Here is an 18,127-nt window from a genome sequence, read left to right on the forward strand (position 1 = left end):
GTCATCGCCAGGGGACGTTATGTGGACTGGAAGCCAGCTGGATCTTTTCCTTCAGAGATTCCTGCAGAGACTGCATGGTCCTAGCTAGTGCAGCTACGCTTTTAGTCAGTTCCTGGACTTGGATGCGCAATTCGGTGGAGGGATCATCATCCAGGATCTGTGTGTCGGCCTCAATTGGGACCTGAGGAAAGGGTGCCACCTCCTGGGGGTACATGAGGGCTGGATGCCTAAGGGGCACTCTGCGGCTGGGCTGAGGTTCATGCAGCACCCGGATGGCCCTGTCTTTAAATTGTGCAAAGTACAGGTCAAGGTTTTGCAAGGCCAGGATGCGCAGCTGTGTCCTGTGGGTACTGGACAAGAGTCCTTCAACGAACTGCTCCTTTAATAGCTTGTCCCCATCCTGCACACCATTAGGGTCAACTTGCTTAATGACCCACAGTGCCTCCTGGAGATTAAGGGCATAGTCCCGTATGCTATCTTGGGCTCTTTGTTTGCACCCGAAAAACCTCATTTTTATTTCTGCAGCGGTGCGGGTGTCAAAAGTGTTTTAAGTTTGGCAAATATCTGCTTACCATTTCCCTTTTCAATATCCGGCCAGGATTTCACTTCTCTTTGTGCTGCGCCACTTAATTGACCAGTTACTGTAAGATGTTGACCTTTTGATGTTCTGTCAGGGGATATACTTCAAACAGGCTGCATAGCCTTTCTTTAAAGTCACTCAGCGTATAGGACTCCCCTGAATATTGTGTCAGCCAGACCGCTCCAGGTATATAGGGTATTGATAGCGGCATTATAGGAGCTGTTACTGTTGCGCGATCGGACGGTTTGCAGGAGTTGCGGGCAGCACGGGGCCTGGTGGCATCATGGGACCTGTGGCTGTGTCCACTGCGGGCCTGGGAACATCATGGGGCCTGCAGCTGTGACCGTCGCTAGTTCTCCTCCCGGGTCAGACATGTCCCTTCCCCTGTGCTAACCTTGCAGAGGCCCGACGTCTCTCCTTCGAAGTCTGCAGCGGTTCCTCCTGCGCACGGTCAGGTGCTTCTCCCGGTCCTCCTTCCAGGGCTTCCGGCGTCCTCACTTGTGGCTCTCCTGCAAGGCGTCCTCACTTGTGGCTCTCCTGTCAGCACAGCACCCGCTTCCTCTTCGCGCTCTCTCTTCAGGCTCCGCCCATGATGGCACACCCTTCTTTTCCTGTGCTCCTTGCGGCGCTCTTTATGGCGGCCATTTTTGGCGGCTATTTTGAAAATAAAGCGTGCGCACCGTGTGACGCAGTTATGGCGATGTTTTAAAAGCTCATTAAAGTCTCTGGTACACAATTTAACAAAGTCTCTCTTTTAAGTACAGTCTCTTAGATGCACAAGACCCTCTTCAATGGGTCGGTCTATCCTGTTTGTGATGCCAAGTTGAGTCGGGTCCGGTTGCAATTAAAGGGGTGGTCACGGTTGCAGCGTCCCGGTCCGTGGCCCTGAGCACCCAAGTAATAGAACGGGCTTTAAAGGGGTTGTGGAAATAATGAAAGTTTGTGACGCGACCTGTGGTTTTCGGTGAGAGGTGATCGACGCTGCTTAAAGGGGTCCTCTGGGGGATATGCTGCTGTAGCAAAGATGGTGTCGCTTCCCACAGGTGAAGCGGGGTCCCCAGGGCTCCCGGTGTGTTTGTCTGGGATAGTGTATGCCGGCAAATAAATGGAGGACACAGGGTTGCAGTCTTTACCTGGTTTGCTGGTGTTAAGCAGCCTCAGTCCAGGATACCGGCAACAGGTATAGATGGAGTCCAGGCAGCCTGAAGACAAGTGGAAATCCGTTTGACAGGTCAGTTTGGGAGCCTTCCACTATGCGCTGGTCTGTAGTCCTTTGCTGTCTGAGGTTGTCTAACAAAGTCCTTTTTCTCAGTACTTGGACGGTAGGCAACTTGAGCCGTTTCTTTGGGGTCTCTGTCCACGGTGACTCCGGGCTCTGATTGTGCTGTACCTCAGGTATTATGTGGGCAAATCCCTTTTAGTTTCCTGCCCTCCGATTCTGGCGTGGGACCTGTAGTTCCTCACGACCTCGGGCTCCTGGTGCCTGGTTTCTGCACTCCGCTTAGAGAGGCCCAGTCGCAGCCCCCCTCTAGCTCCTAAGTCCTTCTGTGCTCCTTCACTCTCTGCTACCAACTGTCAACTGTCTGCTTGTCTGCACCAGGCTAACTGACTCCTCCTCCAGACCAGGATGTATATAGGGAAGTTCCCCTTAAACCGGGTTTAGAGCTCCCCTTCTAGCCTGGAGTCAGAAAGTGTTGCATATAAGATTACCTGCCAAAGGGATCCCCCGTCTCCAGACATGGCACTACCCTCCCCGAGAGAAAGGCAGCACCACTGTGGTACCCGAACTCCTGGGGTGCTACAAAGGTCAAATGTATATTTGATGTAATCTGTACAGCTGAGTCTTGGCTGGAAGAAGCTGTCATGTCGGTCTAGGCCGATGGAAAAGTGAATGACTCCATTAGAAAGAACGTCCCGTCCTCTCCATTAGAAAGTCAGTATCTGTAACTGAACTGTAATCTCCTATAAATTCTGCAGCACTGGTATCTGCCACTATATGGCATTATTGTCAGTATTGGTCTTTGTATATAGGAAAGATCTTGGCATTAGTCCGCCTGATGAAGGGGCCGGAGTAGTCTCGAAAGCTTGCAATTTGTTACCATATTTTCAGTTAACCATTAAAAGGTATCAACCACTGAGGACTCTCAATTTAAAGTTTTTTTTTGTTCTATGTATATGTGACACCTGCCAGAGCCGTGGGGTACTTGGTACTGGGTCCGGTCGTTATTAAAGGGGAGGTCACAGTGGCGGCGACCCGATCCATGGCCCTGGGCGCCCAAGTAAATGGGATAGTCTTTAAAGGGGTTGTGAAAATAATAAAAGTTTGTGACGCCACCTGTGGTTCTCGGTCAGAGGTGACCGATGCTGCTCCGCTGGGGCTAAGGGTGCGGGCTCCAGGTCTGTCATCGGCGCTGCCGTCTTCTTTAGCAGTGCCTCACTTTCTGGCTCCGCCAGGGTTGTGGACGCTGGTGGTGAGATCTGAGGCTGTGCGGTCGCCATCCTCCTGATTAGGGACTCCTTCCATGTGGCCACCGCTGTCATCTGGGTCTGCAGGAGTCATCGGGCCAGCTCCTCCAACTCCGCGCTGAGGAGCTCCAGATCCAATGTAGTCATCAGATCCGGGGTTTCTTGTGGCTGACCAGGGACATCCTCTCTGGTGTCGGCAGGTCCTGGTGGCTCTCCACTGCTATCTGCCATCGCTCTCACCGGGTAGCGTGCAGCCATGCTGTGGCCACGCTTTCCCACGTCTTCCTCCTTCTCTCCACTTCGTGGGTGGTCTCTGCTCCACTTTCCCACTGGCCATCTCCAAGGGGGCGGATCCGTCCTCTTGACGGACATGTTTTCTTTGCATTAAAGTCTCTGTAGTGGGCGGGTCCAGCTTCTGCGCCCATCCACGGGCTCCACCTGTGACAGCACATCTTCTGCGTCCTTTATCCGCCTTGTGGTGCAGCAATGGTGGCCATTACACAGTCCAATACAGTCCATGGCGCACAGGACCCATTTCAATGGGTCAGTCCATCCTGTTTGTGATGTCATATTGTGACTCCCACCACTGGGTCCAGTTGTTATTAAAGGGGAGGTTACGGTGGCTGCGACCCAGTCCGTGGCTCTGGGCACCCAAGTAGAAGGGATAGTCTTTAAAGGGGTTGTGAAAATAATAAAAGTTTGTGACGTCACTGTGGCACCCCAGGAGTTCGGGTACCACAGTGGTGCTGCCTTCCTCTCAGGGAGGATAATGCCATGCCTGGAGACAGGAGGGATCCCTTTGGCAGGTATCCCTTTGGCAGGTAATCTCACATTCAACACATTCTGACTCCAGGCCAGAAGGGGGAGCTCAAAACCCGGCTTTAGGGGAGCTTCCCTGATATAAACATCCTGGTCTGGAGGAGGAGGGAGACAGTAGAAAGTTGATAGCAGACAGTGAAGGAGCACAGAGGAACAGAGGAGCTAGAGAAGGCTGCGACTGGGCCCCTCAAAGCTGAGCGCAGAAGCCGGGCACTGGGTGCCCGAGGTTTTGGGCAACTGCAAGTCCCACAGCAGAATCGGAGGGCAGAGAGCTGAAAGTAACTTGCCCACATTAACCCCTTCACCCCCAAGGGTGGTTTGCACGTTAATGACCAGGCCAATTTTTACAATTCTGACCACTGTCACTTTATGAGGTTATAACTCTGGAACGCTTCAACGGATCCTGGTAATTCTGACACTGTTTTCTCGTAACATATTGTACTTCATGGTAGTGGTAAAATTTCTTTGATATTACCTGCGTTTATTTGTGAAAAAAACGGAAATTTGGCGAAAATTTTGAAAATTTTGCAATTTTCCAACTTTGAATTTTTATGCAATTAAATCACAGTGATATGTCACACAAAATACTTAAAAAGTAACATTTCCCACATGTCTACTTTACATCAGCACAATTTTGGAACCAAAATTGTTTTGGGGTAGGGAGTTATAAGAGTTAAAAGTTGACCAGCAATTTCTCATTTTTACAACACCATTTTTTTTTAGGGACCACATCTCATTTGAAGTCATTTTGAGGGGTCTATATGATAGAAAATACCCAAGTGTGACACCATTCTAAAAACTGCACCCCTCAAGGTGCTCAAAACCACATTCAAGAAGTTTATTAACCCTTCAGGTGTTTCACAGGAATTTTTGGAATGTTTAAATAAAAATGAACATTTAACTTTTTTTCACACAAAATTTATTTCAGCTCCAATTTGTTTTATTTTACCAAGGGTAACGGGAGAAAATGGACCCCAAAAGATGTTGTACAATTTGTCCTGAGTGCGCCGATACCCCATATGTGGGGGTAAACCACTGTTTGGGCGCATGGGAGAGCTCGGAAGGGAAGGAGCGCCGTTTGACTTTTCAATGCAAAATTGACAGGAATTGAGATTGTTCGCCATGTTGCGTTTGGAGAGCCCCTGATGTGCCTAAACATTGAAACCCCCCACAAGTGACACCATTTTGGAAAGTAGACCCCCTAAGGAACTTATCTAGAGGTGTGGTGAGCACTTTGACCCACCAAGTGCTTCATAGAAGTTTATAATGCAGGACCGTAAAAATAAAAAATCATATTTTTTCACAAAAATTATCTTTTCGCCCCCAATTTTTTATTTTCCCAAGGGTAAGAGAAGAAATTGGACCCCAAAAGCTGTTGTACAATTTGTTCTGAGTATGCTGATACCCCATATGTGGGGGTAAACCACTGTTTGGGCGCATGGGAGAGCTCGGAAGGGAAGGAGCGCCGTTTGACTTTTCAATGCAAAATTGACAGGAATTGAGATGGGACGCCATGTTGCGTTTGGAGAGCCACTGATGTGCCTAAACATTGAAACCCCCCCACAAGTGACACCATTTTGGAAAGTAGACCCCCTAAGGAACTTTATCTAGAGGTGTGGTGAGCACTTTGACCCTCCAAGTGCTTCACAGAAGTTTATAATGCAGAGCCGTAAAAATAAAACAAAACTTTTTTTCCTACAAAAATTATTTTTTAGCCCCCAGTTTTGTATTTTCCCGAGGGTAACAAGAGAAATTGGATGCCAAAAGTTGTTGTCCAATTTGTCCTGAGTACGCTGATACCCCATATGTGGGGGGGAACCACTGTTTGGGCGCATAGGAGGGCTCGGAAGGGATGGAGCGCCATTTGGAATGCAGACTTAGATGGAATGGTCTGCAGGCGTCACATTGCGTTTGCAGAGCCCCTAATGTACCTAAACAGTAAAAAAAACCCACAAGTGACACCATTTTGGAAAGTAGACCCCCTAAGGAACTCATCTAGATGTGTTGTGAGAGCTTTGAACCCCCAAGTGTTTCACTACAGTTTATAACGCAGAGACGTGCAAATAAAAAATATTTTTTTTCCACAAAAAATATTTTTTAGCCCCCAGTTTTGTATTTTTCCAAGGGTAACAGGAGAAATTGGACCCTAAATATTGTTGTCCAATTTGTCCTGAGTACGCTAATACCTAATATGTGGGGGGGAACCACCGTTTGAGCGCATGGCAGAGCTCGGAAGGGAAGGAGCATCATTTGGAATGCAGACGTAGATGGATTGGTCTGCAGGCGTCACATTGCGTTTGCAGAGCCCCTAATGTACCTAAACAGTAGAAACCCCCACAAGTGACCTAATATTGGTAACTAGACCCCCCAAGGAACTTATCTAGTTGTGTTGTGAGAACTTTGAACCCCCAAGTGTTTCACTACAGTTTATAACGCAGAGCCATGCAAATAAAAAATATTTTTTTTTCCCACAAAAATTATTTTTTATCCCCCAGTTTTGTATTTTCCCAAGGGTAACAGGAGAAATTGGACCCCAAAAGTTGTTCTCCAATGTGTTCCGAGTACGCTGATACCCCATATGTTGGGGTAAACCCCTGTTTGGGCGCACGGGAGAGCTCGGAAGGGAAGGAGCACTGTTTTACTTTTTCAACTCAGTATTGGCTGGAATTGAGATCGGACGCCATGTCGCGTTTGGAGAGCCCCTGATGTGCCTAAACAGTGGAAACCCCGCAATTATAACTGGAACCCTAATCCAAACACACCCCTAACCTTAATCCCAACGGTAACTCTAACCACACCTCTAACCCAGAAACACCCCTAACCCTAATCCCAACCCTATTCCCAACCGTAAATGTAATCCAAACCCTAACCCTATCTTTAGCCCCAACCCTAACTTTAGCCCCAACCCTAACTGTAGCCTTAACCCTAGCCCCAACCCTAACCCTAGCCCTAACCCTAGCTCTAACCCTAGCCCTAACCCTAGCCCTAACCCTAGCTCTAACCCTAGCCCTAACCCTACCCCTAACCCTAATGGGAAAATGGAAATAAATACATTTTTTAAATTTTTTTATTTTTCGCTAACTAAGGGGGTGATGAGGGGGGGTTTGATTTACTTTTATAGCGGGTTTTTTAGCGGATGTTTGTTTATGATTGGCAGCCGTCACACACTGAAAGACGCTTTTTATTGCAAAAAATATTTTGTGCGTTACCACATTTTGAGAGCTATAATTTTTCCATATTTGAGTCCACAGAGTCATGTGAGGTCTTGTTTTTTGCGGGACGAGTTGACGTTTTTATTGGTAACATGTTCGGGCACCGGAGATTTTTTGATCGCTTTTTATTCCGATTTTTGTGAGGCAGAATGACCAAAAACCAGCTATTCATGAATTTCTTTTGGGGGAGGCGTTTATACCGTTCCGCGTTTGGTAATATTGATAAAGCAGTTTTATTCTTCGGGTCAGTACGATTACAGCGATACCTCATTTATATCATTTTTTTTATGTTTTGGCGCTTTTATACGATATAAACTATTTTATAGAAAAAATAATTATGTTGGCATCGCTTTATTCTGAATACTATAACTTTTTTATTTTTTCGCTGATTATGCTGTATGGCGGCTCGTTTTTTGCGGGACAAGATGACGTTTTCAGTGGTACCATGGAAATTTATATCCGTCTTTTTGATCGCGTGTTATTCCACTTTTTGTTTGGCGGTATGAGAATAAAGCATTGTTTTTTTGCCTCGTTTTTTTTTTTTTTTTACGGTGTTCACTGAAGGGGTTAACTAGTGATATAGTTTTATAGGTGGGGTTGTTACGGACGCGGCGATACTAAATATGTGTACTTTTATTGTTTGATTTTTTTTTATTTAGATAAAGAAATGTATTTATGGGAATAATATTTTTTTTTTTTCTTTATTTAGGAATTTTTTTTTTCTTTTTTTTTTTACACATGTGGACATTTTTTTTTCCACTTTTTTACTTTGTCCCAGGGGGGACATCACAGATCGCCGATTTGACAGTTTGCACAGCACTCTGTCAAATCGGCGATCTTACTTCCAGCAGTGCAGGCTGCAGCTTTCATCTGCAGCCTGCTCTGCACCCGGAAGTAATCCCTGCAGGACCCGGATGCAGCCCCGTGGCCATTTTGGATCCGGGGCCTGCAGGGATACGAGGTAAGAGACCCTCGCAGGTGATCGCGTTGCTCCGGGGGTCTCAGGGAAGCACGCAGGGAGCCCCTTCCCTGCGCGATGCTTCCCTGTACCGCCGGCACACCGCGATCATGTTTGATCGCGGTGTGCCGGGGGTTAATGTGCCGGGGGCGGTCCGTGACCGCTCCTGGCACATTGTGCCGGATGTCAGCTGCGATAGGCAGCTGACACCCGGCCGCGATCGGCCGCGCTCCCTCCGTGAGCGCGGCCGATCGCGCTGGACGTACTATTCCGTCCTTGGGAATTAGGGCCCACCCCACATGAACGGAATAGTACGTCCATTGGCAGAAAGGGGTTAAACCTGAGGTACAGCAGCAATCCAGAGCCCGGAGTCACGGTGTAACGAGACCCCAGAGAAATGGCTCAAGCTGCCTACCATGCAGGCACTGTCCCAGGACAGGAGAGAACGAGGACCTTGTTAGGACACTACAGGTAGCAAGGCACTAATAGACCAGCGCAAAGTGGAAGGCTCCCAAACTGACCTGTCAAAGGGGTTTCCACCTGTCTTCAGGCTGCCTGGACTCCATCTACACCTGTTGCCGGTACCCTGGACTGTGGCCTGCTTCCATCAGTAAACCAGGTAAAGACTGCAACCTTGTGTCCTCCGTTTATTTGCTGGCAACCCACCATCCTTGCCCACTACACTGGGAGCCCTGGGAACCCCGCTTCACCTGTGGGAAGCGTCACCATCTATGCTGCAGTAACATCACCCCAGAGGACCCCTTTAAGCAGCGTCGGTCCCCTCTGACCGAGAACCACAGGTGGCGTCACGAATATAAACTTTATTACAAGTCCCCTTAAAAGACCTTTCGCTTTACTTGAGTGCCCAGGGCCACGGACCGGGTCGCAGCCACCTTGACCACCCCTTTAATTGCGACCGGACCCGGTACCGAGTATCCCCACTGCCCTGGCAGGCGACTCACCACCTGTGGTTCTCTGTCAGAGGTGACCGACGCTGCTTAAAGGGGTCTTCTGGGGGCGATGGTGCTGCAGCAAAGATGGTGTCGCTTCCCACAGGTGAAGCGGAGTCCCCAGGGCTCCCGATGTGTTTGGTAAGGATGGTGTTGTGCCAGTATAAACAGAGGACACAGGATTACAATCTCTTTGCCTGGTTTACTGGTTGTAGTAAGCCACAGTCCAGGGTACCAGCAACAGGTGGTGATGTGGTCCGGCTGGCCTGGAGGCAATGGTGGATCCCTCTCCCAGGTGAGGTTTGTAAGCCTTCCTGCTTGCGCTCTTATGCGAGGTCCTTACTGCCTGCGGCTCCCTTACAAAGTCCTCTCTTTCCTGTCCTGGGACAGTAACCTGTATGTTGGACAATGTGAGCCTTTTTACAGGGTCTCTATCACGACCCGGGCTCTCTGTATACTGCTGCACCTTCAGGTGTGGGTGCGGACAGACGACTTTCAATCTTCTGTCCTTCTGGTTCCGCTGTGCATGGAGTACGACACAGCCTCGGGTTCCCAGTGCCCGGTTTATACGCTTTAGCTTAGAGGGTGCCTGGTCACAGTTCTCCTCCAAGCTCCTTTCTTCTCCCCTCAAATGCTCACTATCACTGCAACCTTTCTGGTTCTCTTCAGTCCTGGAGCTGCAGCACCTCACGTGGCTGCACGGCTCCACTCTCTGTTCTCACTCCTCTCTCCTCCAACTCCTCTCAACAACTAACTCCTCCTCCAGACAAGAATATATATATCTGGGGAAGCTCCCCTAAATCTGGGTTCAGAGCTTCCCCTTCTGGCCTGGATTCAGAATGTGTTGCATGTATGTGTTTTACCTGGTAAAGGGAATCCTCCTTTCCTCCAAGCATGACACTGCCCTCCCCGAAGGCAACATCACTGTAACAACCGGTTACCTGGGGTGGTACATATACAGATTATTTTCAATAACAGCGCTGTCATCTGCTGAGGTTCTCCTACATTAGGGTGCACCACCATAATTGTAATTAGGGTTACCTGGTTAGGGGCCACTCAGAAGTTTCGCCCCCAGGAACTTAACCCCTAGCTACGCCACTGCCTCTAGTGATAATCTGCTGATAAAACAGTGACTTTATCAAAACTACGGCAAGAAGCCCAGTGACACATCGCTGGAATCAGGGTCTCCGCATTATGCTGCTCTCAGATTAACCATAGATAATCAGTGGAATACATAGTCTAATTACTCTGTCACTTTTATATAGCCATCATATTTACTAACACAGACTAGGACCATATTTGGACAACAGCAATTGTACATAGAATATACTCAAAGCACCAGAAAAGCAGTCAAAAAAGTCCCAATTTATACAAACGTGCAAAAACTTTATTAAGAAACATAGATAAAACACAGGTATACAGCATGGCAGGCAAACTAATCCCCTCCGCAGAACCCTACACACATCTAAAAGGACCGGATAGGGTGCACATAAATAATCATAGACAGTGATTAGAAAGTCCGTATTAAGTATACAACTACATCATGCATATCAAACAAGGTATAGGACAACTGTCATAGGTACATGTGACCATGTTTATACATATAGGTTTAGTACATACCACAGTAGTGGGTCACAGTACACATGCACACCAATCCGTTCACCCCGACGCGCGTTTCGGCGACTACCTTCCTCAGGGGGTGTGCACGTGGCTGCACGGCTCCACTCTCTGTTCTCACTCCTCTCCTCCAACTCCTCTCAACAACTAACTCCTCCTCCAGACAAGAATATATATATCTGGGGAAGCTCCCCTAAATCTGGGTTCAGAGCTTCCCCTTCTGGCCTGGATTCAGAATGTGTTGCATGTATGTGTTTTACCTGGTAAAGGGAATCCTCCTTTCCTCCAAGCATGACATTGCCCTCCCCGAAGGGAAGGCAACATCACTGCAACAACCGGTTACCTGGGGTGGTACATATACAGATTATTTTCAATAACAGAACTGTCATCCGCTGAGGTTCTCCTATATTAGGGTGCGCCACCATAATTGTAATTAGGGTTACCTGGTTAGGGGCCACTCAGAAGTTTCGCCCCCAGGAGCTTAACCCCTAGCTACGCCACTGCCTCTAGTGATAACCTGCGGATAAAACAGTGACTTTATCAAAACTACGGCAAGAAGCCCAGTGACACATCGCTGGAATCAGGGTCTCCGCATTATGCTGCTCTCAGATTAGATGGAAAAAATCTTGTCACAGATTCACTTCAAAGGAATTGTCTATTTCTGCCATACACGTGGCCACACAAAAAGAGCTGAGTGCACACAACAGGAAACAAAGTGGGGCACGGCGTTACTAGCACCGCGACCATAATAGCGCCCACCGCCAGGCGATCTGACATTGCTGGAACAGTGTCATGTCGCCAGTCACATCTGTATCCTGCCCAATTCGCCGTGCTCCCAGGTTATTGGGGAAACTGAAGGTCTGTGCAGAATATGCACCAGAAAATGGCTACAAGCCCAGGCATTCTGCAATGTGTTGTGCAAAAGTTGGCGCTCCTGACGTCTATCCATGGCAGAGAGTCACCTCGGAGTGTCCTATGGCCCCCCATGTAACCCCGGCACAGACAGCAGGGCCAGGGGTGCAGGCAGTCACCAGGAGGAGCTAGGAGAGGGGAAGGGGCAGTGAGGGGGAGGGGAGTGGCTGCTAGTGTGGCTTTTCTCGCTCCTTGTTTCCTGGTCTAGTTTTTGCGATCGAGCAGCAGCGCAGAGATGACAGCGGCGGCGGCCACGACTAGCTGTCATACATGTCCTCTCCGCAGCCGGAAATCATCATCATAGGCGGCTCAGTAACACAGCAAATCCCTTCCTGCTGCCAAACTCTCTGCCCCCTGCAATCTCTGCTGCTCTCGGACTGGCACGGAGAGGGGCGCCCGGGCGTGCAGGAAGGATCCCCGCCTCTGTGTGGAGCTCAAGGCCGGGGCTGCGCAGCGGGATCCGGGGTACGGCAGGATGAGTCAGTCCCCGGGGCCGCCCGGCCTGCCGGGGGTGCAGGTAAGACCTGGCCTGCTGCTCGGGGGAGGGGGCGCCAGCTGCGAGTTCACTCACTTCAGGCTGGGATACTTCTTGCGATACTTCTAGGGTGCATCTCAGCCGAGTTCTGGAGGTACCAACCTCAGTGTGGAATAGCACTGTACAGGGAGGCCAGTCATCTCCGTAGTGGAAGGGTCCTGGGGTCAGAACATGGGGACGTTGTAGCCAGGATGTCTCCCTTTCTCTGGGAAGGTGTCTATACACTTATATAACTTTATTATACTGTACCTGGGCAGTGGGCACCTCTAGTAAGGTGGGCGCGAGATGGCGGGTCTTGTCACCGCTGCCTCATACATGATTTACTTATATAACTTTGTTATACTGTACCTGGGCAGTGGGCACCTCTAGTAAGGTGGGCGCGAGATGGCGGGTCTTGTCACCGCTGCCTCATACATGATTTACTTATATAACTTTGTTATACTGTACCTGGGCAGTGGGCACCTCTAGTAAGGTGGGCGCGAGATGGCGGGTCCTGTCACCGCTGCCTCGTACATGATTTACTATGAGGTGCACTTTATTCCTGACACGTTTCTTTCTTGGCCTACTGAGAGAAATGTTTTGACTACTTGAAAGCTACAAAACCTGAGGGCAGGGGAGGTGTGTGTGTATGTGTATATGTGTGTGTATATATATATATATATATATATATATATATATATATATATATATATATATATATATATATATATATATATTATACACTTCGACCTCCATATAAACCCTGCCCCCGCCGTCCACTTTGCCATGCTCCTCCACCACTCCAGGGGTCTGTTTTGTCCCCCCTTGGTCGTCCTCATGCTGAACATTTGGGACATGACTAGCATTGCGCAATGTTCGCTTGTTCGGCTCCAGATGCAGGTCGTGTCCAGTGTGTGAGGAGACGGGCGACTTGTCTGTGGTATTAACCCCTCTGCTGCCATGTGACGAGGAGTGTCTCTTCCTGTGTATCCGGCCACAGGCTGCACTTCTGAGGCTTCTTCTATCTGGGGAAGTTCCTCCTGAAGCCTCTGTGTGACTCATGTGAAGTAACTTGTCTGACAGGTCATGGCTCCAGGTCAGCAGGTGATTGCAGACTATTAGCTGGTTTCGATGTTTGGTACAGGTGAGTCAGGCCTAGATGTTGGGTGGAAGGAGAGTAAGGAGATAATTTATACATCCACTTGTAAGCTGCCTTCAGGTGTGGCACTGTTTACCAGCTGTGCCGCCACGTAATGTACAGTAGATGGGTGGTCTTATATTCACCTCAAACGCGGATATAAATGGCGGTCTTGGGATGGAGTTTGATACTTCTTCAACTCTCATTGAAATCGTCATAAGTGTTCATCACAAAAGTATGTTCACAGAATGTTTTTTTTTTCAGTCAGGTTAGGAACGAGTTCGCTGCCAAAAACACCTGAAAAAGCACAAAATGCTGAAAAGAATGAACAGACTTATTTCTATGTAAAATGGACTTGCTGTCCGTATGTTCAGGCTTTGTGGCAGGTACACGTTTCTAGATGCATTAGCGATCTTGCTCTTGGGATTTGTCTAGTGCTACACTAGATCCAGGAGGCCAGAATGTGGCTCACAGAGCTCAAGAAAGCCTTGACGGACGTCCGTTCCAGGCTTCAGTGTTGTCTCTTGCGATGGACCATGTTTGCCATGTAAAAAGAGATCAGCCATAGCAAGGTAGGTGACACCATGAAACAAACATTACATTATACCTTGAGGTCCTGGCGTTGGTTGAGGAGCAGCATGGTTAAGCACAAGAGAGTCTTTTCTCAATTTATAAAAAGTTCCCCTGCAGCTAGGTGTCACGAACTGCAGGTATGGAGAAAGTACAATTGACCAGGAGGTAACTTTAGTGGCTATGGCTGTATTCACCTGGATCCAAGGAGGGCCCCAAAATTACCCTTCTGGCCCATATTAGAAGTGCTTTTAAACACCTGTGATATTTAGGAGTCCTGTTGGAGGTTGTGCATTGAGACGTCGAAGCTTCAAGTGACGCCACTCACAATTGACACTCGTTGAGAGTACTATTTGGCATGGTCACGGTCTGTGAATGGTCCAGCTGTCTATCATAGGCTACGTTCACATTTGCGTTGTGCGCCGCAGCGTCGGCGACGCAACGCACAACGCAAACAAAAACGCAGCAAAACACATGCAAAACGCTGCGTTTTGCGACGCATGCGTCCTTTTTTTGGTTGATTTTGGACGCAGCAAAAATGCAACTTGCTGCGTCCTCTGCGCCCGGACGCGTGCGCCGCAGTGACGCATGCATCGCAAAACGCAAGTGCAACGCATGTCCATGCGCCCCCATGTTAAATATAGGGGCGCATGACGCATGCGGCGACGCTGCGGCGCCCGACGCTGCGGCGCAGACCGCAAATGTGAACGTAGACTAATAGCATGGCTGAACAGGGAAGTTATGTTTGTAAGGCCTCATTCAGACGTCAGTGTTGCACGTCCCCATTAGGCCGGGGTCACACTAGCAGTATTTGGTCAGTATTTTACATCGGTATTTGTAAGCCAAAACCAGGAGTGGAACAATTAGAGGAAAACTATAATACAAACGTGCACCACTTCTGTATTTATCACCCACTCCTGGTTTTGGCTACAAATACTGATGTAAAATACTGACCAAATACTGATAGTGTGACCCCGGCCTTATAATGTATTGTGCTATATATCCCTTTTTTCAAAGACCGTATATCCTTGCAAAACACACGGAGACCTGTTCGTTTTTTTTCTGCTCCATGGATGAGTATAGGTGTATGGGTCCTTGAAAAACATGTACAATACAAGGATGGCATCTGAGTGCTATCCATGCTTAACATTGCAAAGCATCGGCGAAGCTTTGCCATTTATTTCTTTCTGTATCCATCCATAAAAAACATAATGACACACGGGTGATACACTGATGGTTAAAATAGACACACTGGTAAATTTGTTTTCTTTTCACTACGTGTTTAAACACTGATGTCTGAAGGAGGCCTAAGGCCTCATTCACATGTCTATGCTGCATGTGCATGTTGTATCCGTTTTTTTCCACAGACTATGAAATATGAAACCATTATAATGTATGGTGCGATTCACATGTCAGTGTTTTTCATGGATGTCTGTTTTTCCTGGCAGCACGGATGACAAGTGCCAATACAAGTCTATGGGTCCTTGAGAAACACGTACTGTACACTGATGGCATCTGACTGACAGCTGGGTCAGCACTGATGCACTGCTAGAACGCTATTAACCTGCAGATTAACCCAATATCTGCAGGCTAACTGCGTTTTTTTGTAATGACAGGTTTCCTTTAAGGGTATGTGCACACGGTGCGGATTTGCTGCGAATCCACAGCGGATTTTGCCACGCACAAATGCTGCAGATCAGCACTGTGATGTACAGTACAATGTTAGTTAATGGGGAAAAAAAAAAGATGTGCAGACGGTGCGGAAAAAAATCAGTGCGGAATTGCTGCGGATTTTAAAGAAGTGCATGTCACTTCTTTTGTGCAGATCTGCAGCGTTTCTGCACCCCTCCATGTTAAAAATCCGCAGTGGCAAAATCCGCAGAAAATCCGCAGCAATTCCGCATAAAAACCGCACAAAATCCACATAAAAACCACGGAAAATTCGCGGCTGCGGATTCTGCCAGGAGCTGCGGATTTTGCGCAGAAAATTCTGCACCTCTTTTCTTATGTGTGCATTTAGCCTAAAGATCTGGTCCAGGACCATAGCCGGACGCAAGACTAGTAAGGCTTCGCTCCAGGCCAGACTTTTCTCACACCGATCTAGGTGACGGACAGGTCTTTCTCCTAGCGATAAACCTGTAAGGCTACTTACACACAGCAGGTTTTTTGCATTAGGCACAATCCGACAAATGTTGGAAAAACTGGATCCGGCGCAGATTGTGAAAAACTGATGCAACAGATCCGTTTTTTTGACGGATCCAGCTAGCATATCTAGATTATTGGATAAATAAAAAAATTTGGAGCATGCTCAGTTTAAAAAACTGGAATCCGGTGCCAGAATCCGTCATTTTCCGGATCCGGCACCTTCCGGCTCCCATAGACTTCTATACTAGCAAATCTGAATTGTGTGTAATGCATCAGCACTAAATAGTCTAAATTGGTTAAGTGAAGTGAGAAATATAAAGGCATAAATTAAATGTATGGGATCAAATAACTAAAAATTGGCATGTGCATATGCATTCACCCATATTGGTATGAAGCCCCTGCATATTTCTGGTGCAAGCAATTACCATTTCTTGCAGACTATAAGGCTGGTTTCACACTTGCGTTTTTGTAAGCTGCGTTTTAGCGCTAAAAAATGCAAAAAAACGCATGCGTTTTTCCCTATACTTAACATTAAAAACGCATGCGTTTTGACGCGTTTTCGGCAACGCATGCGTTTTTTGACGCGTGCGTTCATTTGCAGAAATGCAACCTGTAGTAATTTCTAGCGGCGTTTTTTTGCCGCAAAAAAACGCATGCGTTTTTTTGCGGCAAAAAAATGCATTGTTGTCTATGTAAACGCATGCGTTTTTAAGCACATGCGTTTGTTTGCGTTAAAAACGCATGCGTTTTTATAGAAAAACACAAGAAAACACACAAATAAACAAGAAAACCCTAACCCTAGGGACCCTAACCCTAGGGATCCTAACCCTAACCCTAACCCTTAGGGGTTAGGGTTAGGATCCTAACCCTTAGGGTTAGGGTTAGGATCCCAAGGGTTATGGTTAGGGTTATGGGTAGGGTTAGGGGTAGGGTTAGGGTTAGAGTTTGGATCCCTATGGTTAGGGTTATGGTTAGGGGTAGGGTTAGGGGTAGGGTTAGGGTTATTGCTTGGATCCCTATGGTTAGGGGTAGGGTTAGGGTTAGGGGTAGGGTTAGGATCCCAAGGGTTATGGTTAGGGTTATGGTTAGGGGTAGGGTTAGGGTTTGGATCCCTTTATCACCTTGATGGTGGGAGGTGGCTTATCAGTGACCTGGTGACCAGGACATTCTAATAAAAAGCTACCCCTAACCCTAACCCTAGGGATCCTAACCCTAACCCTAGCTAATTCTATTAATAGTGTGTTTTCTAGTTGATTTTGATGCTTGGCAGCTGTCACACAATTCTCAGCATGCGTTTCAAAAACGCAAACGCGGGAAAAAAAGCATTTAAACGCGGGAAAACGCCGCGTTTTGCCGCGACTTTTTTTTTTTGGCGCAAAAACGCATACATAAAAAAAACGCACCGTTTGCATGCGTTTTCATGCGTTTTTTCACCACATGCGTTTTTTTAAAAACCGCTGCAGATCAAAACGCAAGTGTGAAACCAGCCTAAGACACATTGGACCAGAAGACGCACTCCAAATTTTCGTAAAATAGAACATTTTTTTTTTATAAAATGGTGGTGCGTCTTATAGTCCACTTTTAGAGTAGCTTACTGAGGTAGGAGGATGGCTGCTTTGGTGGTGCGGGGTTCAGGAGGCAGAGACGCTTCTGCAGGAAGCTGGCGGCGGCAGTAGTGGGGTGATGTTGCGTGCCCTGGGCTGGGAAGAGGGGATCTTCGGCGCTGTGAGGCTGCGGCAGGACGTGGGCTTTTACAAAATGTCTGTCTGCAGTCCCTGCATTTCCCATCTTTTTCACTGCTATGAAACTCAGGAGCCAAGATCTATATCTCCACATGCGCCGCCTCCGGTGGCCGTTTTCCCGAAATCCATTTCAGTGAAAAGCATGGGAAGTGCGGTGACTGCTGACATTTTCTGAAAGGCCGGGGCCCATCAAAGCATCGCCTCAGTCCTGCTGCCACCAGCTTTCTGCAGCAACAACCCTGCCTCCTAGGACCTCCCCTTGCCGCAGCCGCCCCCCCATGTCCGGTTAGCTACATTTGTGTTTTAAGAGGTACCCCCAGTTTCCTCCCAAATTTGGTGGGAAAAAAAGTTCGTCTTATAATCTGAAAAATATGGTACATTAAGTCACATGCTTAGTGAAGGGAAGTCCACCTTTGTGCAATCTAAGTGCCACATGGTCTGGAAGTACATACACACCTTTTCTGAAAGGCCACCGAGGCTGCAACACTATTAACCCCTTTACCC

The 18,127-nt window shown here is 48.0% G+C and overlaps 1 protein-coding gene across 1 annotated transcript in view; it reads left to right on the forward strand.

The window, feature by feature from the left end:
* The first annotated feature begins 11,656 nt into the window (after window positions 1-11,656).
* The window catches only part of STK24 (serine/threonine kinase 24), a 99,955-nt gene continuing 93,484 nt past the window's right edge, over window positions 11,657-18,127 (forward strand). The window contains exon 1 of the mRNA XM_077297110.1: window positions 11,657-12,031. Within this exon, the coding sequence (XP_077153225.1) occupies window positions 11,990-12,031 (42 nt within the window). The 5' untranslated portion in view covers window positions 11,657-11,989. The remainder of the gene's footprint in view (window positions 12,032-18,127) is intronic.

The sequence above is a fragment of the Ranitomeya variabilis genome, chromosome 3 (genome assembly GCF_051348905.1).
Source record: "Ranitomeya variabilis isolate aRanVar5 chromosome 3, aRanVar5.hap1, whole genome shotgun sequence".
NCBI classification, from domain to species: domain Eukaryota; kingdom Metazoa; phylum Chordata; class Amphibia; order Anura; family Dendrobatidae; genus Ranitomeya; species Ranitomeya variabilis.